The 27,376-nt window shown below is 39.3% G+C and overlaps 1 protein-coding gene across 3 annotated transcripts in view; it reads right to left on the reverse strand.

The window, feature by feature from the left end:
• The window catches only part of GABRA4 (gamma-aminobutyric acid type A receptor subunit alpha4), a 49,406-nt gene extending 29,383 nt beyond the window's left edge, over positions 1-20,023 (reverse strand). The window contains exons 1-7 of one of the 3 annotated variants that reach the window (XR_010472195.1): positions 18,798-20,023; positions 18,589-18,707; positions 9,263-9,330; positions 6,627-6,847; positions 6,441-6,523; positions 4,526-4,669; positions 2,964-3,116 (exon numbers count right to left, since the gene is read on the reverse strand). Coding sequence is in view for 2 of the 3 variants with exons in the window: in XM_005501228.3 (XP_005501285.1) it covers positions 2,964-3,116; positions 4,526-4,669; positions 6,441-6,523; positions 6,627-6,847; positions 9,263-9,330; positions 18,589-18,707; positions 18,798-18,880 (871 nt within the window). In the remaining variant the exon portion in view is untranslated. Of the gene's footprint in view, positions 1-2,963; positions 3,117-4,525; positions 4,670-6,440; positions 6,524-6,626; positions 6,896-9,262; positions 9,331-18,588; positions 18,708-18,797 lie in introns of those variants that run through there. The other 2 variants (XM_005501228.3, XM_021285968.2) reach the window with 2 other exon arrangements.
• Positions 20,024-27,376: the final 7,353 nt, after the last annotated feature.

Genomic DNA, 27,376 nt, shown 5'->3' on the forward strand with positions numbered 1-27,376 from the left:
GGATTCCAAATACCACCTATTAGTCTGTGTCTGTTCCTCTGATCCTACTCACGATCCAGGTACTGTTAAGTCATGGCAAATTATTTCAGTGCTAAGGAAAACTAGAATATTATGTTAACAACTCCATTAATTAAGAAACCATCACCTTATGTTTTAAACCCTTCTGCTACTAGTCAACTGCTGAAATTTAATTAGAGTTTCATCTACTGAAAGAACAACTTTTAATTAAAGTGCATAAGCATGAACACTGAACTCAAAATATGACCACTTCACAGTAATGCTTCAAATGCAAATACGTGCTGTATAAAACCAAGGTACGGGGTCTTTTTCCCCACTTTTTTCATCCAAAATATCCCATACCATACAAATGTAGAATACAGAGTATACAGTGAACCTTGCATAAATCCTACCACAATAACTTCAAGGAAGACTGACTACAAATGGAGAGGTCTTTACTCTTATGAAAAGAACACTGTACTCATTTTAATTCAAGATTAAATTAATATATACAGAAGAATTCAAAATAATTAAGAGCATGTTTTCCAGCACGATCCTCACATCCTCTATTCCCTAAATGGTGCTGTTCCATCCGGGTAATCTGATACAAAAAAGCTTCACCTAGACACTGCCACACAGAGAACTAGATACAATGAAACCAGTCCTTCCTACTGAAAAAGGAAAAAAGAAAAGAGAATAACAGCCAGTTCATGAAAGCACAGAGAATATCTCAGCAAAAACTCAGCAGGATAAAAACACAGATGCAAGCTCACAAAACCTTCAATGAGAAAGTGCTGAAAAACACACCACTGAAAATGTTTAAGATTGAGGAAAAAAAATATGGAAAGTTGGTTTGGGGGATTTTTGGGGTTTGTTTGTTTGTTTACCTAGAAGAGAACCACCCCTGCTTATCCCTGTCCTTCCCAATTCTGCCTTTGTCCACTTCAAGTAAATAGTTTCTCTGAATTGCCTTTCTATAGTTATTTGTTTAACAGATGTAAAATTGGAGTGAAGTGACTTAAATGATCAACCATTCCCCAAATACAACGAGGACAGAAGAGGCCATGACAGTATTATAGTTCACTGCCATAGTCGTCATCAAATTTCCCTCTATTAAATCGTTCTGCTGGGAGACCTGCACTTGCCACTGCAACTGGCCTTGGATATATGACATTGGGATTTACAGGATAGGGAATTAAGTTCTGGTTAAAAAAGTTATATATACACATGACTTGCATAATAATTATCCAGAGCAAAATACTCACATGCTTCTGATTAGAAATGCATGTAACCATATAAAAATATATTAAGAGTATTTTAATATAAAAATAAATGTTAAAAAAACTGTTTTGAAATTACTGCTGTCTTTCCTTTAACAACACTAATGTCCCACAATCACCAGATTCAGGTGTCTGAAGCTCTGACTGTGGAAATCACAACCTGATGTACCTTAGTTCCTTGTGTATCCTTCCTCTGTTACCTTTGCCAAGTTCTTCCTAATCATGCAGTGTCTAATGGAAAGACTTTTTGGTTAGCCTCTTCTGACAGTTCCTCTAGAAACCTGGTACCATAGTAGGTTTTCTGGCTTCATCCCTATCACTTGCAACATTTCTATCTTCTTTTAAGAAAACAGAGTCCCTGTTGGAATTTGTCAGAAAATTAAAAAGATACTTTTAGCCACACTTTAAGCCAGTTGCTTTCGAAGGCATATTAGAGACTTATATGTAATTTAGTGCATGTCCAAACTTCATTATTTGTTTTTAGTTTCACATATGGGTATAATGACACATATTACATCTATTGCTCTATGATTTTTACATTGACAATTATCACATTTTGTCTGTAAATAACATTCTACCTTTTGAGTTCATGGCAATACTCCCTTCAAAAAAAGCACCCGTATTCAACATCACTGCAAAGGCATGTGAAGTGATATACTAGTTTGCCTAATGTAATGCTGGAGTTGAAAGCTTCTCATTAGGGTTCTTATTAGGCTTACAGGTTGTTTCTCCTATAACTAATCATCAATCTTGTCTAATTTGTGATACGGAACAGTGTTCTGACTCCACTTACATGTTTGAATGGGCCATCACGTAGAAACATTAATTCCTACCAGTCTTGCCAGCACCTATCTATCTATAGAAAGGCTTTTTGCAGAATATTCTCTTCCTGATTAGTCCTGCTTTTGACTACAGTACATTATAAAATCAAGATATTGCTCTATAAAGACTGCTTTTAAAAATGTTTTTATCCTACTTCTTTGTTAGGAATCATATTTCCATCTAATTTCTTATGCTTTCCCTTTCATAGAAGCTTTTTTGGTTTTTATTTTCAGAGTTCACTGTAGCATCTCATTCAACCTGTATTTTGATGAGAACAATTTCAATATCTTGTAATAATTTTGCTTTTTGAATTAGTTTTCATAATGGCAATGGCAGAAAGGAGAGAAAATAGCTAAACACTAAATTACAGTAGCAGAATCTAAGCCTTACTCATAACAACCTGCCACTGATGACACAGATATCTCATAAGAAGACATCTGTACATCTCACAAAATCCCAATAAAATTGTTTGTGAAGTATTTTAGAAAGTGTAAGTTCAAGTAATTACACTACTGTCCACTGGAGGATAAAACTGCTGTGGATGCAGAGGAAGGATGTGATTCTGTTACTCAGGGCCAGGTCTTCCCACTTTGCTTCCTCAGACGGACAGAATCCTGAGATGTACACCCATTTATCACAGGCAACAGTGCCACCCTTCTGGTTAAATATTCCAAATTTCTTTTGAGATTCCAAGGATTCACATACCAACATTCTTCATACATTGATAGCAAAAATTCCTCTGAATTTACATTATCTCGTAGTTCCTGCACTAGTACAGAAGCAGTACACTCCAACGCACTAGAAAGGCTGATTCTAGGGGAAGTCATTAAGAGAGAAAGTACAAGAAATAAAATAAATAATTACCAAACACAGTTCTAGCTGGCACAGATTCCTTATTTATCCAAAATGAAACTTGAGAAAGGATCACGGTCATAATGCATGGGATATAGGTCTGAATCATAAAATAACCCATTTTCCGTCTGAGGTGGAAGTAAACTGTCATAACAACATATTCACCTAAAAACAAAACAAAAAAAAAAAAAAAAAAAAAAACAAACAAAAAAAAACATTTTTTCTGATAGTGCATAAAATTTGTATTGCAAAATAACTGTTTCAAATTATCAACTAGGATTGTTTAAGATGATGCTATTCATACCACTTAACGTGCATAGAAAGATACATTCCTTAGAGACAAGAATGAATGAAAGTTTTAAACAAAAAATTCTAGAAGTAGTAGGTCCTTACCGTACCATTCTGAGGCTGCTATCAAAAATACTATAGAAGTACAGCTAATACTGGATTATATTTTACAGTATAAGCATGATTTTTAAAATTCTTTTGGCACCTGCTGAAGAAAAGAGTCCCAAGGTACAAGCTATCTACCTACCATAGTATCTAGACTATTGTGGTATCTACATGCCAAATAAAACAATAATAATAATAACGCACATTAAATGATATGGAGGCATCTCAGCTTTTTACTAGGTTTATGCATCAGCACTACTGTGATAATGAAACAAATGCAGAAATCATTAACAAGCATTAAAAATACTATGAGTTTACCTAAAATATCATTCATATTAAACAAAACAATTGCAGTTTTACCATAAACTGAAAAAAATCTGTTTCAATAAAGCACTACAGAATGAGCATTGTGGAGACAGTAAGGAAATTCTGTTGTTAACTCACAGTAACCAATATGCTAAGAAATAAATTTCTAGTCTATTGCAAAATGCTGCTTTACCTTTGAGAAAACCATCTGTAGAGAAATACAAATATATTTGCTTTATCTGTTTCATTTTGACCATCTCACAACACACAAACTTGCTGATGCCTAGAAAATTATTCCAAATTTTAAAAATATTTTATGCTTGTTTATCACCACACTGCTCATCAGTGATACTTCACTCATTTTGGATGCCCGTAGTTGCCATTTGCTTCTTTCTCACAGCACAAATCATCAGAAGTATCTATTGTGACTAATGCATTTGTGCCTATCCTTATCTGACTAGAGGGTTTTTATGGCTTTAATAACCCATTCTGTATGCTGTACTTCTATCTCGAGCTGTTTGCAGTGCCAAACAAAGGAAGTCTTTTGCACATAATGTGGATACAGTGCTGAGAAATTACTTCCTCACCCAGGCATCCTCTTGACTCTTCAAACTGCATTTTAAGCAGTGATTAAATGCTCATTTTGTCCCTCGGAGTAATGATCTCATTCTAGCTTTCTGAAACTGTCGCAATCTACAGTAATGAATCTGCAAATGTAAATCTGAAGGACAGAAATCTAATTCAGATTTATGCTCTCAGACCTTAATATATACCCTATGACATTCAGTAGAATACAGGAAGGAAAAAAAAAAGGCTCGGGGGATGTTACAGGGTTAGTTTTACCTCAAGTTGGTTTTTACTAAGGAGATTCTTACCTGTAATAGATTTAATGGTTTCAGTGGATACTGTATGTCCAAGCAGGTCATACTGAACTAAACTTGAAGACTCCTCAGGAACTTCCACTGATTTCTCAGGTCCTTTTGTCCAGGTATAAATCATTTCACTCTTTGGATAAGCATCTACAACACAGCATCAGTTTGCATAAACAGGAAACAACTTCTCACACCTTACTAAGAGCCCAATCCAAACCTACTGAAATCGAACAGCAAGACTCACCCTGACAATTTTAGAAGACACTCTTCATGTTAAGTTACCCCCAAAAGTCACGCTCAGAGAAGAATAAATAGGAGCTAAGGTCATACATCAAGGGGCACATAGAAATTCACTTCACATCTGAATGTGAAGTTTAAACTCAAGTTCTTTCTGGATGAGCCCTTATTGGGCACGTAAAATTTATCTTTAAATTAGTTTAGAAATTTCTATCTAAAATTTTATCATTAAAATGTACTAATATATGAAAAAGGACATGTATAAGAAGGATTTAGTTTGGAGACCAAGTGCACATTTCTTTACAGAAAAGAGTGAGTATACTAAAAACTATATTATACTAAAAGCTATATTTTAAACTTGTGTTTAAAATATTTGCCAGAACCCAGAAGTCAGTAAAAAAAAAAAAAAAAAAAAATCACAATATCCCAAAAATAAGCACACCCAAAGAAACAGTTTACATTTAATACAAAAGATACAACATAAGGCTAGCATTCAATCCTTACACAGCCCAAACTCCTGTTAAAATTAAATTAAATCAGTCTTGCATTTGAAATGGATACATCTTATTTCAAGTTTCACTGAGGAAGATATCAGATTAGTGTCAAGCGTACTTTCTGCTAGCTAGTGATTCTCCCTGAAGAAATATGCCTGTAGAAAAGCTCTCACTATTGAGGTTCCCCTATCGTACAGCTGATACCAAAACCAATTCTAGAAGCACCTGGTCTCCAACCTCACCAAAACAGGGATGAAAAGCTTTATCAAAGCAGTGTCTTTAATACGCCCTTTTGGTTGACTACCTAGACATATAAGCTGAGTTTATGCTAAGGAAAGACTACAAGTAATTTCAGGGCTATGGAGTCAAGGAAAACAGATTAATGTCCAGCCACAGACTACAACTGAGCATAAAGCAGAGAAGTCAGCAACGGAGGAGGCTTAGAAAAGTGACAAGATAGTTAGAGTGTACCAACCATTTCCAGGTGGTCTCAGTGGTCTCTGCTGCAGATTCAAATCAGGGAATCATAAGTGCCTCCGTTGGTTGTTATGTAGTATGTCCCAAAATGTTTCTTCTAGACAAAATCTGCAGATTATCTAAAAATCTACATCTGATTTCAAAGCAGAAAAGGAAAGTCACCCGTGCTGATTCCTCTCACTGGTCTAAAATTATTTATCTAGACTAAACTTGTCATGCAGAATCCCATTATAGGCCAAGACAAGTACAACTAAAGATCAAATCTTTACTTGTAACCTAGACATCTAACTTAGGACATCAACGTGCCTCCACTGACTGTAAAGAAAGTCAACCTGTTTTCCTAGGTGCCTTTTACCTGGTTGTTGGAAGGCAAGACAGATCCCACCCTCTTGTGTCTTCTCCAGAGAATCTCTCACTTTACTGAGTATCCAATTCCTTCCTAAGAACCAAGAAAAACTACATATTTCAAACAACTGTATAGCCAGAATAGCGGGGTTTAACACAACAGTTGAATCACTGCCTGCTTTTCAATTCTCTGCCTAGATTTAAGTTTTTAGGCCCTAATTAAAATTTCCAAGGAACTTAACAGGAGTTTGGCTGCACAAGGATTGTGTATCAAGACTAATATTCAGAGAGTTCAGTAATTGTTCAAAATCTACTTCTACTATTCAAATTCTGTAGTTACAAAAAATTTCATAATTGCAACTTACAACTCCCAAATTTGAGAGGACAAGCATGACCATCCATGGGAAAGTCCACTAATCTCATGGGACACTCTGCACTTATTGTAAGCCTATAATGGAACAAATTAAATAGTCTCTGGTTGCCATTTTGTCTAGGCATTATAACTTTTTGCATACAGCAATTGTAAGAAGCTGAACAAACAAGTTAGATACCTCATTGTGTACAGGATAGTGCCATTTCTCATTATTCTGAAGAGTTTATTTGGGGCTGTCATATTATGTGCGACAGACTTTTTCCCATTCCTGAAGAAAGTGTCAGGAGTCCACACCTTCGAAACCATCAAGTTGTTAAGTCTTAAAATTTCAATAGGGCCATCATATTTTAATCTTTTGTCTACCCATGTCTGACGGAAGAAGACATCCATTGTATACTCCTGTATTGAATTGCAGAAAAACAAAGATCACATTTGCATGTGTGTTGCCTGTAAAAAAACAAAAATCCCGCAGGAGCAAAGAAGTCAATAGTAAAGAACATGCTAAGTCCACTACACAAATGTATTTCCACCAATTAAAGTGTGTTGTATACTTCTTAATAGCTTAATTTTCCACATTAGTCATATCAATAAATTGCTACACATATTTAATCATTAAGGAATAATTAATCTAATTAAGTTGCAGGAAGCAGGCAATTGAGTTTGTAGTCAAGCATATAAAAGGAAACAAATTATCTCTGACAATAAGTGTGAACAGAGTTTTAAAGAAAATAAATCCATGGATTTTCTGCTCCTGGCTAAATTAAAAATACCAGGACCAAAAAATTACTTCCACTATAAAGTCAGGAAAGAAAAATTAAGTTCAGCTGATGTACAGCAAGCTTTTAAATGAAGAAAGCTAAATATTTCATTTGCCATGCCCAGAAAGCATGGATAAATGTGCATATACACACATTTGGTTTTAACTATCCCATTAACTTTCTCAGAAAATCCGTTCAGGTGCCCCAAAGAAAACAACAAGTGCAGAACTGCAGACACAGGCACATCATGAGAAACCATATGTGAATGAAAGGACAAAGGAATGCATTTCTCATCTTGGAAAGCTAAAGCATTTCACAAAAACAAGCATTATGTGGCATTGAAAAAGGTAACACAGAAAGCTTTAAGTCCTTTTTAACTTACAGTTGTGATTTTTTTTTAAGCCAAACAATGTTTTCTGACTTTATTTCAAACTTCCTGCATAATGTTACCATTGAAACTACTTGTATGGTGATACCTATTTGCATGGGCAAGGAGGCACGTCTACTACTGTAGAATTATATCTGTCTTCTTTTCCATGGATGCATCCTCCACTGTGGTTTATAGGTCATCTATGAAAAGTCTCTTTTCTAGTATAATTTCTTGCTGGTGACTTCATAGCTCATAAGTAGCAGTTTCTGTTATTAGCTTCTACGTGACAGATTTTGCAACATCAGATTTCAACTCTTTTCATTACATTGGGTACTAAAGTAACCGCACTCCAAAAAGACCTTCTGATCATCCCCTGTACTAAGACTATATCACACTTTGGTGTTTCAGTGAGTTTTATGAGTGCAGCCACATTCAGATTCCATCGGGTCTCTAATGGATGCATCAACTAAAAATTAATTCAAAACCAAATCCTGGATCCCTGAATAGCCTTCTAACTAATCCCTAATGACGAAAGGGTAAACATTTCCTGTAAACTCTCCTTTTGCCAGTTCTTTACCTACCTTCAGTGCATGTTCTCACCCCTGCCTTCTCCAATGTAACTAATAACTTCTATGTGGCAGCATGTCAAATGCTTCAGTAAAACCTGAGAGGTGCCACGCAGCCCTCATTTCAGATTTGAGGCACATATTACTAGATTTCCTTGGGACCAGATTCTTGTAACTCTTGTAACACAGAACAGCATTGTACGGCACATGGCAACCATTGAAGGGGTAAGATGCATTTCAGTATGAGACTACTGTCACAAATCTAGCCCTTGAAAAAATATCTTGCTATCACATACCTTTCCACATGATAGAACCATATCAGGTGCACTACAAAGGGCATGACAGCACTGTATGGGAAGAAAGTCACTCTCCCGAAATGGCCTTTCCCTTAAAGAAGTTCAGTTTAGCACATGTAGGAGTGTTACACCCATGTGACTTCTGGGATATTTTATAAAAAGAGAAACTATTGTGTCACTTAAAGGTGTACCACTAGATTATAGAAGGTGATGAGAGTTATGCTGGATTTGACCTCAAGTGAACGCAGATGCCACTCAGGCACAAATAACAGTACATACAAATATAACGTTTCTCTTCTGTAACTACTTCATGCACATCACTTTGACATTCACTTTCTGGAGACACTTATGAAAACTCTTTATCAGGCAAACATTTGCTGAGAGTGATGCTAAAAGGGGCACAAATATCAGCAAAAAGCATTCATCTGAAATGAAAACATTAACAAGTATTTGTGAAATGATGTAATCATTATTCACCTGAGAATAACACAAGTTTCAGGAAGGGAAGGCAATTTCAAAGATATTACACATTTTCCCCACAGTAGACTGACTTAGTCACTCCTCACAAGGCTTGATTCTGCCTCTACCTCATGGAAGTATGTTTTAAATACTATTACTTGAATTCCTTAAACCAGCCAAAAAACAGTGAAAGGGTGAGCAGAATCAGGCCTGATGTATCTAATTATAACCTGTAAATTAAGCTGTTACTAATCTTGCCTACTTTGTGTGATTGACAGAATAGTACAGATGAAGCATCCACTCCTTACTGCAGTTAATGGTTTCTCAGAACCAGGAAATGGCATTTTAATCCCAGAGATACATACCATTTCTACATCAGAAACAGGTCCAAAACTGGTGACATATATATCTGTTTTCACTTCAGTAACAGGACCTAATGTATGAAAAGGACATGAGCAAGAAAATATCAGTTTTGCAGTTCAACAATTCCCATAAATGATCCTGGCATGTGAGGTTATCACTTTGAGGGTTCTGTGGATGAGCAAGAGCACAATGCAAACACAGGTCATTTCAGATAAGTCTCTAAGAACAAGCACTGCTCAATTACCTTTACCAAATACGTAAATCAAAAGCAGCATTTCCACGCAAATCCCCATTCAGAAAACCAATGTTGACTCAACGAATAAGAAAACAGATGCCAAAAAATTAAAAGGCTCACTGAAAACACCACACTAATTAACAACAAGCACTGAATTCAGGAAATTCACATTCCCCAAGGCATTTATTACTAACATTCTGTCCTGTTAGTAATAACTGGACTACAAATATGAGCATGCCATGCACTGGGCAATTAGTACTGCAGGATCAAGAACTGCATCCATATCCTTAGATATACTTAAGTGCTTTACTACTAACAGTCAAAAGAAAAGTTGGATATCTAAGCATTTTTGAAGGTCTGAACCAATATCCACATGCTACTATTATAGAAAGCCCATCCTGAAAGAACCAGCGATACTTAGGACACTGTTAAGACCAGTGCCCCGAGCAGAGGTCTTGCACTCTCATATGTAGGTACTGCACAGCAGCCCTCGGGGGAAGCAGCTTCATTTTAAAATGTCATTTCTTTATTACAGGACAAAACACCCTGAAATTTCAGATGGGCATTCACTCTGCAGTACATTCTGCAGTTCCCCTTAAACCAAAGAAGACATGTACTAACCAATTTCACTGGGATTTTGGTCTGTTCCCAATTAAAAAGCCAAAAAGCTGCTAATCATTACGAGTTATGACGATGATTCTGTGATCAAAGCATTAGCTAATGGTTTAATACAGGTAATTAACTCACATCACAAATTAAAAAACAAAACAAAACACAAAAACCAAAACTACTGATGATCTTACCAAACAGTATCTATTTGTAAAAAAAAAAAAGTATGGTCTATGAATTCACAACCACAGTTTCTAACCCCCTACAACTCAAATTTCTAAAGAGAACAAGTGGCTCGAGTCTGTTAACACAGGCTTTATCATAGCATTTGTAATCTAAAAACTAAAGAAGGAAAGACTTAAGAATAATAGCAGCAGAAGAATATGTCCCTCTTGGAAAGAAAACAACAAAAAAAGAAAATCACTTCACAGATGTCACTTTGAATCAAATGTTAAAAGGAGAAAAAGAAATAAGAAACTAGAAAATAGAGAACCTATACTTTTTGCACCTAGAATGAGTGTCAAACTGTGAACAAAACGTAAAATAAAATGATGTAAAATGTTTTCACTAAAAGTTCGCAAGTTATATAAAGAACAGCTAAGAATTTTTAGCTAAATGTCAAAACCACAACTTCGCTGGAAGTTAACAGTTTCACGGAAGGACATTTATTTGAGACAAAATCTAAAGAAAATTCACCCTAGAATGTTTCATAGCTCAACGGTCTCTGGAAAGTTGGATAGTTTGGCATGTTTGTTTTGAATAGGCTTTAAGCAGAAACTCTCTAGTTCCAGATAACACACTTCCATATTATGCTGTTTGTGTTTTGCAGTGGGTTGCTCTCTAAACGTGTCAAATGGAAGCTGATCCCTTTTCTACAAATAACGAAGTGTTCATTAGGTCAGGGAAATCCACGAGTGATTTAAACACTTATTTTGCTGACAACATAGTCCAATGAGTTTTCCTGAATATAAATATTTCTGCAGAGCAGGAGAGCTCCAAAAGATTGGAAAAACTCCCATTAGAGCTGTCAAGATACTGGAAGTGAGGATATTCATCTTCAGTATTAGAACAGCGAAGAAAAGCCCAATCATACTTGTACCCAGAAATAGAAGAGATCCAATTGTATCTGACCTCCCATAATCACAAGACAATAATTTATCTACAGTTGGTTTAAACATACAATTATTTATCTCACCTGAACTTTATGTGTTGCTAAATTCAAAGTTCTACAAAAACGAAAAAGTCATTTTCCCATGTAGCTCTAAGAGGAAAACGCAGGAATCAGGCTCAATAATAAAAGAATACTGAATACTGCACTCAGTTCCTGAATCTCTTTCAGGAACTGCTTTATTTGTTAGTTCTAAGAAACTAAATAGGAATATTCTTAAAAAAAAAAAAAAAAACAAAACACAAACAACAAACAAACACCACACACACAAAAAAAAAAAACAAACAAAACTAAATCTCTAACTGTTTTCTTTTGGTGATATCTTCTTTTCTTTAGCTCACAGAACACCATAATTTTATAATCATTTCAAAATGAGCAAAGGGACAGATTTTTTTTTTTTTTTCCACAGGCATGAGATGATGCTTCTCAGGCATTGATTTCTTTTGTTTTATTAAATGATTACGGCTTCAGGGACAATAAGTGCTGAAAGGCTTCTTGCATATTTATTTTTTGGAGTTTCTCAGAAAGAAGGGGAGAGCTAAGAGCTAAGACCAAGAAGCTAATCTCCAAATCAGCAAGCCTATGACTGATTGCTCTTAGAAATGCTACAGCAGCAACACAGGACTAAAACTATGGTTTAGTAACTGCTATTCTGCTCTCAAACCTTTATTTATTAGTAGGTAGGAAGAAGGAACTCACAGACAACAACGAAGCCCCAAAATAAGGTTTAAATTAAAGTTTACTTTCAGTTGCTTGCCTGACATGATGGCAGCACAGTGACAAAACAAATGTTAAAAGGCCATGATAGGATGGCAGGTGAATGAGGATCTAGAAATATTTTAGGCATCATAACAGTTATCCAGCTAGTATTGACATGCAAATCCTTGCTTTGCATCCAAAACCTTGGTCAAACAGGAAAATGCCTGGCAGGAGTGAAGACAGCAGCAAGGGACAGTGAAGCTGATTATCTCCCTAATGCTTTTTCTCCAATCGCAGCCCTGTCGTGCTCCACATCTTCCACCTACATTGTCAGTTCACAATTGTTAAGGCAAAATCTTGGATTTTCTAACACATCCCAGTACTCAATGCCAACCAAGGAGTATCTATGGTGACACCAAAACCTATCCCTTATTCTTCTTGTTCTAGAAGAAAACGTAACTCCAGTTGCTAACAATAGCGGGGGTACAAATAGTGAGTCATGCTTCTTCAAAAAGAAAAAAAGAAAACACAACTATTATTAATCATGGGAATTCCTGTCAACGAGGAGGTGATCTGTAGTCACCTAACCTACTTTTACTGGTGATTTAAGCATCCGTCCAAAATGAATGTGTTGCACCAATTAATCAAATCAGGCTCTGCAAGCAGAAGATCCTATTAGAATCTTTAACACACTATTACTGGCAATAAAATGCAGGGAGTTCTAAGAAGGCCAATTAACTTTAAATATGACCATTTGGTCTTATCCTTCAATGGATGTTCAGAAAGCATATATCCACCATAAATCTTTAGAAATGCTGAAGAACTATTTATAACACACTGGTGTGTATTTTTATGTCAATGAAATAGGAGGAGAATCCTACACACTGCAGTGGGAACAGTTAAGTCTGAATCACTGCTTGCAAGATAATATACTTTAAAGCTCAGGCAGGATTAAAAGCAACCCCTGCAAAAAAGCCAGAATAGTTCAGTGTTAGATAAAGATGTTACATGTGGGCTGAAGAAGCGATGTCAGGCCCTAACCCTGTGAAGAGGAACATAAGATAGCTCTCCCATGTGTTTTATGCCAACATATGGGTTGAACTGCAGCACAGCTCCCAGTGAAAGACTTTGGGCTCCATTATCCTCACGTCTCCATAGGCAACTGTCACCGCAGAGATCTCCACTGTATGTAAACAGTCAAATCCTGCACAGGCTTTCTGTATGTTGCAAATTTTGCCATCAAGAGTCATGCAACCAATCGGGAACATTAGCAAACAAGTCTGTACAAAGGTTTCAGTGTGCAAATTATAATTTAAATGCTAAGTGCAGTTATCGCTGTTATTATGAGATCAGTCCCAGGATATATAAACTTCATGAAATTATATTACATCAATTCCTTAAAAAAATTTTTAAAAAAAGTAGTTGATACAGATTTTTTTTTTAGTAACTACATCTGGAAGATTTGGTGCTTTCTTTTTCAAAATTCTTGCTGCCTGAATAGGGTTGATATCTGCTAAGTGATGAAAAAAAGTCATCATATGAAACACATTTTCTTGTTCCTTTTTATCAGGAAGAACAGCTGAGGACACCTGCTACACTTAAGATTTCTGTTAGGAAACAACTAGGTAGGGTATTTTTTAAAAATTAATGTGGAATTCAAACATGTGGGCTATGTTCTCCACCAAAAGACAAATACAACAAACACAGCAGCACACAATAACCTTTGTCTCTACATATGTTCATCCATCCATCCATGTCTGAACCCTGAAAAGAGAAAAACATACCTCCAGAAATGAGGAGATTACTGTTTCTTTGGCTGTTCATCAGCAGATAATCTCTGCTGAGACAGCCAACAAGCTTGGTACTGGTGCCAGTTTTCATGATGTGGACACCTGTCTACTAAGGACTGGACTAAGAATATCAGCTAATTTTATACAGGTCACTGAACAACAGACAGATGGTAATGACTTCAAGCATTACTAACCTGGGCCAAATTCAAATCAGTCAACTACAGGTATCTAACACCATATCCTGTTAAGCCTTTGAGTCATCTACTCTCACCAGCTGAGGAAGAATGGACAATTGCCTGGAAAAAAAAGATCAGCTTCACTTCACAATTCTCACTTCAAGTCCATTTGCAATGTAAAAAATAAAAATAAATTACAATATCTATTATGCTGAGCAATGGAACCTTGAAGGTACATGAGTTCGTATAAAGAGCAGATAATCATGTAGATATTTTTCTTTTCTCTAAAAACAGAAAATGGTCTTTGCTCTTCAATTTTTTTCTGGATTTATTTTCTGACTAAAGTAATTCCTCCTGCACTGACAGGAAATGAAACTCTCCAGAAATCCTGCTCATCAGCTGAGCATCACACAGCCTAGAAGGGGCAAAGAAGCCCTCTCCTACCCTTCTGAAGGGAGACGGACAGCATATTTAATTCCACCAAGTACTCAGCTGCACTTTCACAGGTGCAGATCACAAGAAAGAATATGAAAAGCGGAAGAAAAAGGAAAATGCATGAACACAGTCCTGTTCCTTCTACTCACGAGCCACTGTACATGGCACCTTCCAAACAGAAAGACACTGAGCTATCACCATTTTGCTGGCTGATGGTGAGACTTGAAGCTCATGCCAGACTCTACCTCACACAAGTAAACAGAACCCATGAGGACAGAGAGCTCCAGCTTTCACCAACTGTAACACACCATGGAGGACACTATCAGCTTGTTTAGAGCTAACAACAATAGGTTTTGCAATCAGACTCACAGCCTTGGGCAGGAGGCAAGCCATACACCACCTTTTTTCTTCAGTCTGGCCATACAATTGGCCATCAAAAGCAAAACAGTAGAGATGAGATGTTCTCTAAAAGGCACAATTCATTAAAATTAGCAGATAGATGGCAGCGCACAATGATAATGCCTTTACCAGCTTCAGTCCCTCCATTCCTTCTTACTTCCCCAAGTGCAGGCTAAAGTGTGGTAAGTCAGTGTACCACGAAAGTTTCAAAGACACCATTATATTTTTTAAAGTTACAATCCAATACATGTTTGAACTGGATCTCACAGGGTCTTGTTTATATCAAGAGTTGCTATAGTGTAGCCTGAAACCATGCAAGTGTTTAAAATGGGAAATCAGACCCAAGCCTTTTACTTCAAGTCAATAACACACCTTTAAAAAAGTTTATGGACTTCTACTGTCACTTTGAAACTAATCACCAGGAGAAAGGTAACAAGGAAATTTTCAGAAAAAAATCCAGCTTTTGCAACTTTCTATAGTTTTGCTTTGTGTCATACACAAAATTTTTAAAAACAGATGAAAACTGGAGTCAGGGCATAACTAGAAATGCTTTTGCTTCAAAGTTTTACAGCTGAATCAAAATAGCACTGTGGTAGCACTCTTGAAGTTTTCCAGCAGATAATGCTTTTAATTAATCACACTCTAAGTGGCTTCTGTAAACACCATGTTCTTATGGAGTGGTTTTGACCAGGAAACTCACATGCATTACAAATTGCATTCTGAGGATAATGATATAATGGAGCACAGAGTGTAGAGAAGGGAATTGCCTTCATTTCCACCACACTCTTTTCAAACATCATACACCATTGCTCTATTCATTAGTCCCTAAATACCTTCCCTCTACTGAATTCAGAACTCCTATGCATTTAAAGTCTTCCTGACAGCACCTAGAGGTTTTTTCTCTTCTATGCATAACTGCCCATTCTGCTTTGTTTCATTAAATTTCTAGGTGAAATGTCTCTGCTTTTCTCCTGCTTCTTCAGATTCCCTCCTCCCCCAAACTTAATGGGAACTTTCACTTAAAAGGTCTTTAATAACCTTTTTCATAAACCTTCTGGTTTGGTTTATTACACTATTTATCACACTACCAAAACTCACAGTGCCTAGTAAGTGACAGCAACATTTTTGGGTTTTTTAATCCATTTAATAACGTGAGAGTTTGTAATGCAAAGTGCCAATCCAATGACATGGGGAACTTCATTCTTCTGTTAATCCTCAACATATGCCACGCTCCTGCACAAGTACCAAGACAAGCTTCCACATACTCCACTGAGGTTCAAAACCTTCCTGAGAGACCATTTCCAGACTGTAAGCATGCTCAAGCAATTTAACTTCTCGTTCATAACTAGCAAAAATTTGGCTAATAGTGACAGTGGGGAGAACTTGGATCCAGTTTTAGGAAATCTCCAAAATGTACCATTTTTTACTTCACTCTGCATGCAAAAAATCTTCATGGACTGTTATTTGTGGCAACTCTGGAAGATGCCAGCAACATTCAGAATTTGGCTATCTCCCCAAGTCTGATTTTAAACATAATTTGCACCAAAATTAGAAATGTTTTCATTAATTTAAGTTTAAAATCAGCAGTCAGACCTCTATGAGGTCTTTTATTCTTAAAATAAAACCTTCAATTTGAGTCACATGAAAATTAGATGGTGAATCAGCTTCAAGAATAAAACAAAAATAAATATTCCGCTGTTCATCAGAAAGTGACATAGTTTTTACGTTACCAAAACACACTATACTTTCTATTTCTATATATTCCCATCCCCTCTGACTTTGTTTTCTATGCTATAAACTAGTGAATGACCCACTTTTAAGATGGAAGTCCCATTTGTCATAAAGATTTATGACCAAAAAAAAGGAAAATTTTATTTGGATAGTTTATATTTTAATAACTAATTCACAGTTATTACTCTGAGTTATGGCAAAAAGTCAAATATGACCCATCGCAGAAAATTATTTGTTTAGTTGTTTGTTTTGTTTTATTGAGGGTATTTTTGTTTGGGTTTTTTTTTGCTTGTTTGTTTTGTAAGCTGTTCTTGTCAAATCAGATGAAGACAACTTTTGCTGTAAGGAACTAGGGAGGCAGACATCATTTTCAAAAATAAAGCATTTTTCCCCATGTTTTACTTAGAAGTTAAAAATGCAAAGATGAGTGGTTTAGATGTTAGAAAGAAGAAGCAATATAATACCCATTTTGTGAAATATTCACCCAGAAGTGTTTTCCCCAGGCTGAAATCTGATAGCGTTTTCCTCCCTCTATCATTTACTTCAGTATTGCCATTATGAAAGTTCAAGGAGACACAATGAACCTTTTCTCCTTGACAGCATTTTGCTGAAAGCCTGTAACACTTAGTGGCGAAAAAGATCTACTTTTGCAAAATACCCTACAGAGGACAGCTTTATTAAAATAAAAATCAACATAAACTGTATGTCATATTTCATATTTAGTAGTTGTCTAATTTTAGAAATCTGATAACACTCATAAAGCACCTTTGCTAGATGACTAATTAGTTGGCATTCAACCTAAAACGATGCCAAACATAGTACATCTCTTGTACACGTGCAGAAGTGCCTGTAACCCCTCTGCAGAGACTAAACTGCAAAAGGCTACCAGTTCCCAATGATTCCTCTGGCTGCTAATAAATTTAACTTCCTTCTCACTTAATGTATAAGCTAACTTACAGAAGGCCTCATTTATTCCATACACTCAAAATAATAAAGGAGTGATCAACGATGCCAGGTGTTGTCCTTTAACAATCACGATCATGCGTGTGAGCACTGTATATGGCATACGGGGAACGTGTTGGCATACGTGTTGGTGCAGATGGATCACATGTACAAAGAAGGTACTTTCAGAGGAGGAAGAAAGTATTTTGCAATATAAACCTACACAGGGATCTCATTCAATCCTATATAGGAAGCAGTCTATAAAATGCTCATTATAGCTTTGTGCATCATAAGAGTTGTAGGATTTCTTTTTAAGTCTTTCTTTTTAACTTGCAAATCTATATTTTTAATATCTTCATTCTAGATTACAAAATAAACTTTTATTTCAGCTGGATCCTAATGCTTTTTGGTTCCAAGTTCCTACACAGTAACATCAAAACCAACAAAGAACAGCAAGTCTGGCTGCTTCTTCACCAGCACAAAACTGCATCTTAGCAGCCTGGGGCACAAAAGGGGATACAAAACTCCCATAGGCAAAGCACAAGTGAACGCAAATCCACAACTCCTCCACTTCTAATTCCTATATAGCAATTAAGTCTACTACTTCTAAAGCAAAGCTGGAATTCTAGCAACTATGGTAAAGAACTGGTGTGCTCAGGCACCTGAACTCTGCTTTTCCCTAACTAGTGGAAAAGCACCCATTAAACACCTGACCTCTTAGGCTGGTGAAAATACACTTCTTTCTATTAGGACCCGACCTGTGGCATTTAGGGGCCAAAAACTGCCAAGAACCAGAAGAATCTGGATGTTAGACAGGTCTCTCCATGATCATCAAGCCAACGCACACCGGCTTCAAGGCTTTTTCTTTTTTTCCTCCAGCGCAACAGCAGCAGCCCGAGCCCAGAGTGTGGGCAGAGCAGCAAGCGGGGGCTGAGCCCGGGGCCACGCCAGCAGAGCCTCCAAGGCCGGAGACCCTCAACCCTCCCGCCAAGAGCTTTCGGGGCCAGGCGCTGCCCCGCTGCCGGCCCTTCCCTCCCCGGAGGGCTCGGGTCACACACACGCTTTCGGTCGCTAACGGCGAGCGCTGCGCCCCCCGCCCCTGCCCCGTTCACCCCATAACGCCGGCACCGCGCCGCCACCGTACCCCCGAATCCCGGTCGCAGGCGGTTGTCATAGCCATCCAGGAGGCTGTTCAGGATGCTGGTGAAATTCTCCGGCCACAATTTCTCCTCTCTTTTGCTCTGCCCTGGCGGCCCGGTGAGACTACGAGGCAAAGAGGGAGCAAATGAGCGGAGCCCCCGGGAGCCCAGGACCGGCCGCCCCGGCGCCCCCGCCGTCTCCGGGGGTACTCACCACGTCGCCAGGCACAGGCAGTGCAGGAGGGCGATGGAAAGACCCGAGGACATGGCGATGGCTGGCTCCTTGGCAGAAACCATCTTTGCATGCCATACTTCACGCCTGGGCACGCTAAACGCCTTGTCCGGGGCGGGGAAGGGGACGCGGGGCCTGGCGGGGGCGGGGAGCGACGGCGGCGGCAGCCCCCGGCGGCCCTACGTGCGCGGACGCCCCGGTTGCCAGGCGCCCGGCATGGGCGCAGGAGAGGCGAGTTTCCCCGCACCGTTAACTCTCTCGGGGCAACAGGCGCCGATCCCCGCCGCTCTCCCACTCCCTCCTCCGCCCCGCCCCGCCCGCGGCCCCGCGCTCCGCCCCGCTCTCCCCTCCCGGCTGCCCCGGGGCAGAGAGCGGCCGCCGCCGCACCCTCCTCCGGGCGGCCGCCGGAGCGTGAAGCTCGCCCGCCCGGTGCCTGCCCGGGGGTGCGGCGAGGTGCGGGAAGGGCGGCTGGGGAGGTTGTGCTGATGACCGCGGCAGCGAAGTGTTCGTTCGTCCCAGTCGAGCCAAGAGCCGGGGAGGGGAAGCGATTAATTCCCCAGGGAGGAAGGTGTGGGAGCAAGAGGGTGCCTCCGCTCCACTGTAAAATAAGCTGGGGAGAGAGGAGAAGAGAGCTTGGACTTCAAGGTTAAAACAGAGTGCACCGAAAACGGATGGGAGCAAGTGGGTGGCCCTGGGTTTCTAAAGACAAAAGTCCCAAAATAAGGGAATGGTTTCACATTATATCTTTTTCTTTCTTTTCATTCCTATAATTAGGAAACAAGATTTACTGACCCAAATAATTTCCATTATGCAAGGTCCAAGGGATTCTGCAAGAATTACAGTAAAATCCACTCAGTGTTGCTAGCCTGTCGCAGGCTGTTGGGATGGTTGGGCAGAGAGGGGAAGAGAGGGGGAAAAGAGGAAACGCATGGTGGAGTGTCCTCCACACAATAAGTATTGACAATAAACAACTTGTTCTTTTGATCAAGTGTGCTGCAGGGACGATAGTTTAGGTTTGGAAATCAGCGTGCATGTCAATTTTAATGAGGAGTTCATCTGCAGAAGCACAGAGTGGGTATTGTAATTGACTACAAGACTACAGTACTGTCAATGCTGACATAAAAAGGCTGTATTCATTACTTGCTACAGTATCTCCAAGCACTGAAATGCCTGATTATCTTCAACTGTACACTTGAAATCTCCCTGATTGTACTTCAGAGCTTATTCCAGCTAGGGTGCCCTTTGCTGATTCCTTTGAAAAACAATTAAAGCTGTGCTTGAAATCCATTTAGCTTGCTGATGCTGTTTATCTTTCAAAAAACTCTGTCTAGGCAGTCAGTTCTGCTTCCAATTTTAAAAGCCCTGTTTAGGCCTCTGCAGATTACTAGTCTGCTTCTTGAGCTTTTGACAGGATCCTCATCTCCTGACTGCCTTACAGGATCCTAATCTGACTGCCTTACTGGAACGATGAATGCTCTGCTGAAAGCTCACAGACAGGGCAGCCCAGCTACAGATGGCACGTGTGCTCCGCGCAGTATTTACAAGCCTGGACAGTGCAGACAGTAGGACGCCACACCAAGGTCACTTCAGCTCCTGTGATGAAGCTCTGGGAGCAGCCTGTTTAACTCTATGCACAGGTGAAAACCAGCATGCCAGCAAGAGTCCACTGCCCTGGCTCCATTAACAATCTGATTACGAATGACAGAAGGATGGATCAGCAGCTCTTCAGGAGACTTAATTTCACCACATCAGATAAATTTGCCTGGGTTAATCAGACACTTTTGATCTTCTATGAAGTGATGTAATTTGTGTTTCTGGACCAGCCTTCTGCTACAGCATGGGCTATGCCAAGGGAATACTTAGAACTGGCCTATAGTAAAGAGGGTCTCTAGTTTTTCTATCCCGTGCAAGAAAAAGTAATCCCTTCTTGCAGAACATTGAAAATATTTCTAAGTGAGGTTATTTGATCTAGGGATTCCTCAGAAAAAATTTGCTGGCAGAAGACAGGCTGACAAAACTAAAGCAAGAGCAATAGATGGTAATTGAGACCTGGGAAGAAGCCTGCTGTGTAGTCACAGAGCAAACCATGGGGACAGCACTGTCAATTCCAGCAGCTGCCGTGGGAGAAAGCCAACAACACTGGCAGAGCTGGGGACACCCTTGGGTTTTGTTGTTTTATTGCCTTCTGCAGGTGTATAGACACCTGCATAAACTGAAACAGAAAAGTTGAGTGTAATTCACCAGTAATGATTCCCCACATTCATGTCCTGAGAAATGTTAGTACTCAACTCTCTCTCAAATCCAGGGATGCCGTAGTAGTTCTGCTACAGGTAAACATCAAGAAACTCAGTTATCCCTCTTCCAGCAATCTGAGCAACTGAGCTGGTCTTTGAATGATTCCCAGGTTCATGAGAATGAAGAATAATATTATTGATACCTTTTGTCTCTTTAGTACAGGCACTTCAGTAAAAATAACATCAGGTTGAAAGATTTGTGAACATGCCATGTCAGAGCACCAGGCAAGAAGTACTCATGGCTTCTAAGAAGATGGTCATGTGGTTTTTTTTCTAAAAAAAGGTAGATACGATACCCTTCTGTCACACCCTCTGTGCTGCAGGTTGTATTGGTATAGGATCCAGGTGCCATTTGAGTGCATTTACTCCCTACAAGTGCTAAAACTAAATGAGAAATCACTTTTTCTACATCTAGAAAATGAATTCTAATACTTCTCAGATTTATCAGTGGTTAATATCTCCCTCATGTCCAGCAACAACTGTCAAGAATTCAGTAAGATTAATGCCAAAACCAGAGATTGTTGTCCTTGATATCTGGAAAACTGTCATTCACATATTGCTGAAACTTTTACAAAACTAGGCTTGAAGGAAACATAAACCAGTTCAAAATAACAGTAAACAGCCTTGTAAGCCAGATATAACACCTCTGAGTACCTGTTTATACCTTCTGATATATGCCTTGCCCTGGCTAATTTCAACATTTTTTGAATTACATTTTAAGAGGTATTCTAGATTATTTTGTAATGTATTTGTAGCATAGACACATACAGAAAGTCCCAGGGTGCCTCTTTGTCATCAGCAGATGAATGCTGATTTTAAAAATACTTTGATCACTTCAAAAAAATTCTGGGTTATATCATCTCTAAAAGAACTAGATGACCCTGAAAAGGATTTAGTGGTCACAGGCTGGATTGATGGTCCCTGAAAATGTTTGCTGAATTCAGCATTTTCTCAGCTTCTCCAGTTTTTACCACCAATTCTTCCAAGATTTCTCTGAAGAAATCTCACCCATCATGTACTATTGTAAGAAGGGGACTATTTTTGCCTGTCTCCATATGCTCAGAAAGCACTTGAATATCTTAAATAGAATTTTTTCTTTTTTTTACTGCCCCTATGCCGATGTAATCTCCTAATGATTTTTGATGAAGCAGACATTCTGGCCATGCCTCAAAAGCAGTTTTAGCCAAAGCTATGGATCTTCAAGTATAGCTTGATCATTTTTTACGTATCACAACTCACTGAGAAGCAGAAAAGTTTTTCATCACTCTCCCCATTTCTACTTTACCATCAAATTGAGTGGAAAGTAAAAGAAAGTGGGTACTTTTCTTGTGGAAGGCATTACTTAATCTTTCCAGATTTTGTTGTTGTTGGTTGGCGTTTGGTTTTTTTTTCATGTACTGTTGGTTTTGGTTGATTGGTTGGGTTTGTTTTGGGGTTTTTTGTGTGTTCTTTTTCTTTCGGATTTTTTTTTGGGGGGAACTATAGGCTCTACCAACATTGCAGGTTATATAGGTAAATTATAGGCTACATTCTTTTCCCAAGCAGATTTCATTATTCAGCCAATTTTGACCTGATTTAGTCCTGGCACCAAATCCATGAAGACAGCCAAGCTTCTATGGAAAAGACTGGGAAAACCTTTAATGCCCAAGTATATATTGCCTAGTTAAAAGCCTCTAACACTTAGAAAAGAGGACATAAAACTGAAGTCACTGCCAAGCACCTGAATGTTTCTTTATCTGAACAACTAAGTCATTGATTTCTAGGACTTTTTACAGTTTTTGCCCCTAACAGTAGAATTTCTTACAGTTTTGATCCAATGGCTTGTCTTTACATAACATTGTTTTGAAAGGTCAGGGGTTGAATATCCATTCTTTGGAAAATGTATACCCCAATACCATTTTTGATAGATGGCCAAGAAAATATATAGATACCTTTTCTATACAGTCAACTAGAGGGTCTTTCACTCCCCCCTCCTTGCACTTCCTCAGGGCTTCAAGGAGTCTTCACTCCCCTCCTCCACTGCATCCACACACATTAAAGAGAGCATGGGAACCTACAAAAAACCCACCTGTCCTTGACTTTATCAACACTTTGATCTGGAGCTCAGAAACCTGAACTATGTGTTCAGGGAAGAGTTTTCCATCAATGGGAACACCAGGATACTGTAGGCTTTGATTGCACCTCTAGTGATGTGCTTATGGTTAAGGAGCCTCGATTTTGGATCTACTGATTGCAAGTTCTGCTCTGGGAGCAATAAGATAGATGCTTACACTCTTTCTGGCCCTTCTTCCAGTCCAGCTTCTCTCTCTGCTGTAGCTCTAGTAGTTTTCTTTCCAGCTTTTTATTTCAGTATCTGACTACAAAGTTGTTACCTCCAGTTTTTAAAGGCGCCCATTGCACTCACTGTAGAACACGTTACCAGATGCATTTCCTTTTCTCAAGAACTTACAGTCCAGACAGATAAGACTAACTAGGGACTGAACACAAGGAAGTACTATTATTTCTGATTTGTTGGGAACAGAGATGCAAAAACCTTAAGCGGCAACCCAACACCATAACACCATGTGCAACATTTGCAGCAAAACAGGAGCTTAATTCCAGTCTGCTGCGTCCCAGGTCAGTTCTCGGATCACCACCTCAGCTATCCTTTCAAAGCACAGCATAAGCGTTGTGTAAAACTGAACCTTCAGCCGGCCCAGCTTTGCTTCACTTCCATGGCCAGAACTCCTACGAAACTGCAGGAACTGATGCCGACTTGCATTTAGCTGGGTATTTTTTCCTCTGACATATGGTATTTACAAGTCCGTTCTACAGTACCATGGTTATTTTAACACACATGTCCTTGATCACTTGGAATAAGGCTAGAAAATCCTTTGAGTACCAAATATGTATATACATACACATATATATTGCTATTACCGATTGCAATAGGATTTATGTGGATTCTTCTAGTGATTGACACATGGATATTTAAGGAGGTAAACTGTGAGCTTCGTATTTAAGGGGACCTCTACTCTACACACTGCAATAGAAATATGTTTGTAAAGCACTTACCACAGAAACTGCCAATTTGGGGCAAAAAGTGTTCTCAGCAAGAAAGCATCAGAGAATTCCTGTACCTCCACCTCTCATTTCTCATCTAACCCTTCTGCTTCCCCAGCACACACACGCTCATAATCAGGCACATCACTGGCCCATGTCACATCTGCATCAGGAGCTTAGAGATACAGGGGCCACTGGGGCAGGTCGCAGGCACCTCCTCAGTGGTAGAGTGGGGAATAAAGCAGATCTACCCATTTCTGTCTCTAAAATGGGCATCCCCAGGAAATATGCTAAGAAAGTCTCTTCATGCAGGGGGAACAGGGATTTTCCCAAAAGCAGCACAAGGGTGTATGTTGAAGGCAGCCAGGGTTGTGGGGAGGGATCTGGGAAGCCAGTGCCCTATACCCCACCTTCCCCTGTCAGGGCTGCCAAATTTCATTCAAAATGAGTCAAAATTTTTGGTTGCCCCAAGCAACATTAGCAAACCTTCTGCAGCTTTCAGGGGCAGCAGGCAGAGGAGAGAGAGAGAGGCAAGGGCCTGAGGCAAGGGGCAGACTTATGGGGCTGCCATGGCTGAGAAGGAGAGGGGAGGAAGGCTGGGTGTTCACACCTGCAGTCTCCTTCAGGCTCCTGTTTTTTGCCAGAGCCTCTCGCTCTGACACCTGGTTTTAAGACACCTGCATCCTGCTGCTGGTCCCTGCTTCCAGAGAGAATGAGAGAGCAGAAGCTCCAACAAACTGCCTCCCTGGAAGGCTTCACGTTCCCAGTCATTACACGTCTATTAATCCCAGAAGTATATGAGTCATTGGCAGATGCCAGGGGAATGAGTTAAAGAATGCCACGGGAGCCATAGGTCTGGCTCCTGACTCACACTGAAGCCATTGGCATCAGCTCTCATTATTTTCTCCCTGCCTTCATGGTGCTTGGCTTGCCCAGGTCTCCCAAAGGCAGCAGGAACCTTATTTTTCATTAAAAGAGAGAACAGGAGAGTTGTAAAGTCTCTGGATTGTACAAGGGGGGAGAAAAACCTGAAAAAATGTCCTAGGTGTTTTACAAGGTACTACATAAAGAACCCAAAATCCTGCAGGCAGATAAGTAAACCGAGACTTTGGAATCTCGTGACCCCTGTGGGACTGACTTCTGATTCTCAAGTCTGGGGTTAGCAGTACTGATGAGGCTCTGTTTATGCTGCTCTTCCCTTGTGTTGTCCTGCTGGGGGATTGGCAGGCTGTGCTCAGCATCACCTCTGCATTGAAAACAATGTTTGGTTAAGAAGAGACACTTTGTTTTGGTTCACTTCCCACTGCTGCTCTCTTTGCTGATATCAAGCACACACATTAACAGAGACACCTTGCATTCTACCTTGGAAGAGATATATCCTTCATGTCGTGTAATTTTAATATTATGGCTCCAGAAGGAATAAGGCATACAGTCACCTAAAGGTGTTTTGCATCTAACTTCCTACAAAGGATAGCTTGTATAGTTGTATACTAACTATGGTCAAAACCTGCCTTATAACAATAACATCTCTGTACTAAATAATAATATCAGCATTCATGTGTTAGATAGAAAGTATTTCCTTTTAAATGTTTTAGTATAAAACCTAACAGAACAATTTTTCATGCAAATAGAGCTACCAAGCAGACTTTCACAGTGACCCAGGGGTCTGTAAACAGCTGAGCAAACTGGCATTTAGAGCAACACTTGTAAACTCTGCTTGCAAAGGCAAAATTTGCTATTGTGGTAATACACTTCATCTACAGAAGATGCACAACCAGTCTGCTCTTCATTACCATCTGGTGGTTGTCGCATGGAGTGGCATTACTCACTTCTCAAAAAGTTACTGAGGGGAATTGTCATGTCATCACCAGAAAGCAAAGGGTGCTGTAGCAACAGTGGGCAGCACAAGGGGGCTGGTTTTATTGGCATTAATGCAGAGGCATCAGGCCCAGAAAACACTGACAAAATGAGCGGGTGGAAAAGAGAAAATTACGAAGCATCAGTATTTCATCAAGTAATTTAAGGCGTACCTGAATATTGTTTGCAAGGAGCTGAGAACTGCTTGGGAAGCACAGTGCACTGTTCCCTCCCACTGACAGCAATGGTCAGATAAGGTATCTTGTTAACCACTTTAAGTAACTAGTTCCCAGTTCTCCTTCACTACTTACCCAGAGAGATATCTTACACATGGTATCCTAGCAGGGGCCCTATGTCCTCCGTGGTGAGCAAGTGGAAGATAATCCCATTCTACAGCTATACGAGGAGCTAGCTCTCCTCTCGCACAGTGAATGCTCTCCACTGTACAGTCTCTTCCCCTTCCCACCCAACCCATTGTGATTCAGCTTGGATGGGACCTTTGGAAGGCATTGGTCCAATCTCCTGCTCAAAGCACAGCCAACCTCAAAGTTAGATCAAGTAGCTCAGGGCCTCTGAGGAGATTCTTACACTTTTCAGTCTTCTTGGAGTATTTATTATCCTTGTAGTATTTCTTATGAAGGAATACTGAGTAAAAGAATTATAACTGATGAAGTACAGTATCCTTTTGCTTTTACCTAAGCATATAGATCAACAGATAATTAATATACAGCAACAAGTCCACACTAAGTATGTTGCAACAGGAGAAATATAACCTCTTGGCCACAGTCAGAGAGGGTGAGAGTCTGAATATACCATGGGGTTGATTCAGTGCAGCTGCAGCATCCCTTGTATTATGAACTAGATCGAATTTTTCAATAATAGCATGAAATTAAATTAAATAAATTCATTATTGTAATTATTAAGTTCACAAAGCATAACACACTTAAAAACAGAAGTAGTTTTATGGCTCAGTTGCTTTTTACCTTTAAAGATGATGCACTCTTCAGTTCCTTTCCTGGCTCTGCCACTGATTTCTTTGATCTTGGATAAGTCATTTAGGCCAAATCTTCTCAACAAGTGTAGCTAATACTAAGTGCATGAATGTATATGAAGGCTTTTATAAAGAAGAGTGACCCAGATCTTGTGGAGTCCAAATACCCAAGTCTGCATTTAAATTTTTTATCCTCAGACCTCTGTGTCTGAATTTCCTGTTCTGTAAAGTTTAGAGAAGACTTATGTATATTGCAGGGATATTTGAAGGTATTAATTAGTTCAAATGCACACAATGGCTTAAAATGTGAAGTATGTAATACTAAGTATTGTTATAAAATAGGTCAGTATTTAACCAATATTTATGTTCATTGTTAA

The sequence above is a fragment of the Columba livia genome, chromosome 4, assembly GCF_036013475.1.
Source record: "Columba livia isolate bColLiv1 breed racing homer chromosome 4, bColLiv1.pat.W.v2, whole genome shotgun sequence".
NCBI classification, from domain to species: Eukaryota; Metazoa; Chordata; class Aves; order Columbiformes; family Columbidae; genus Columba; species Columba livia.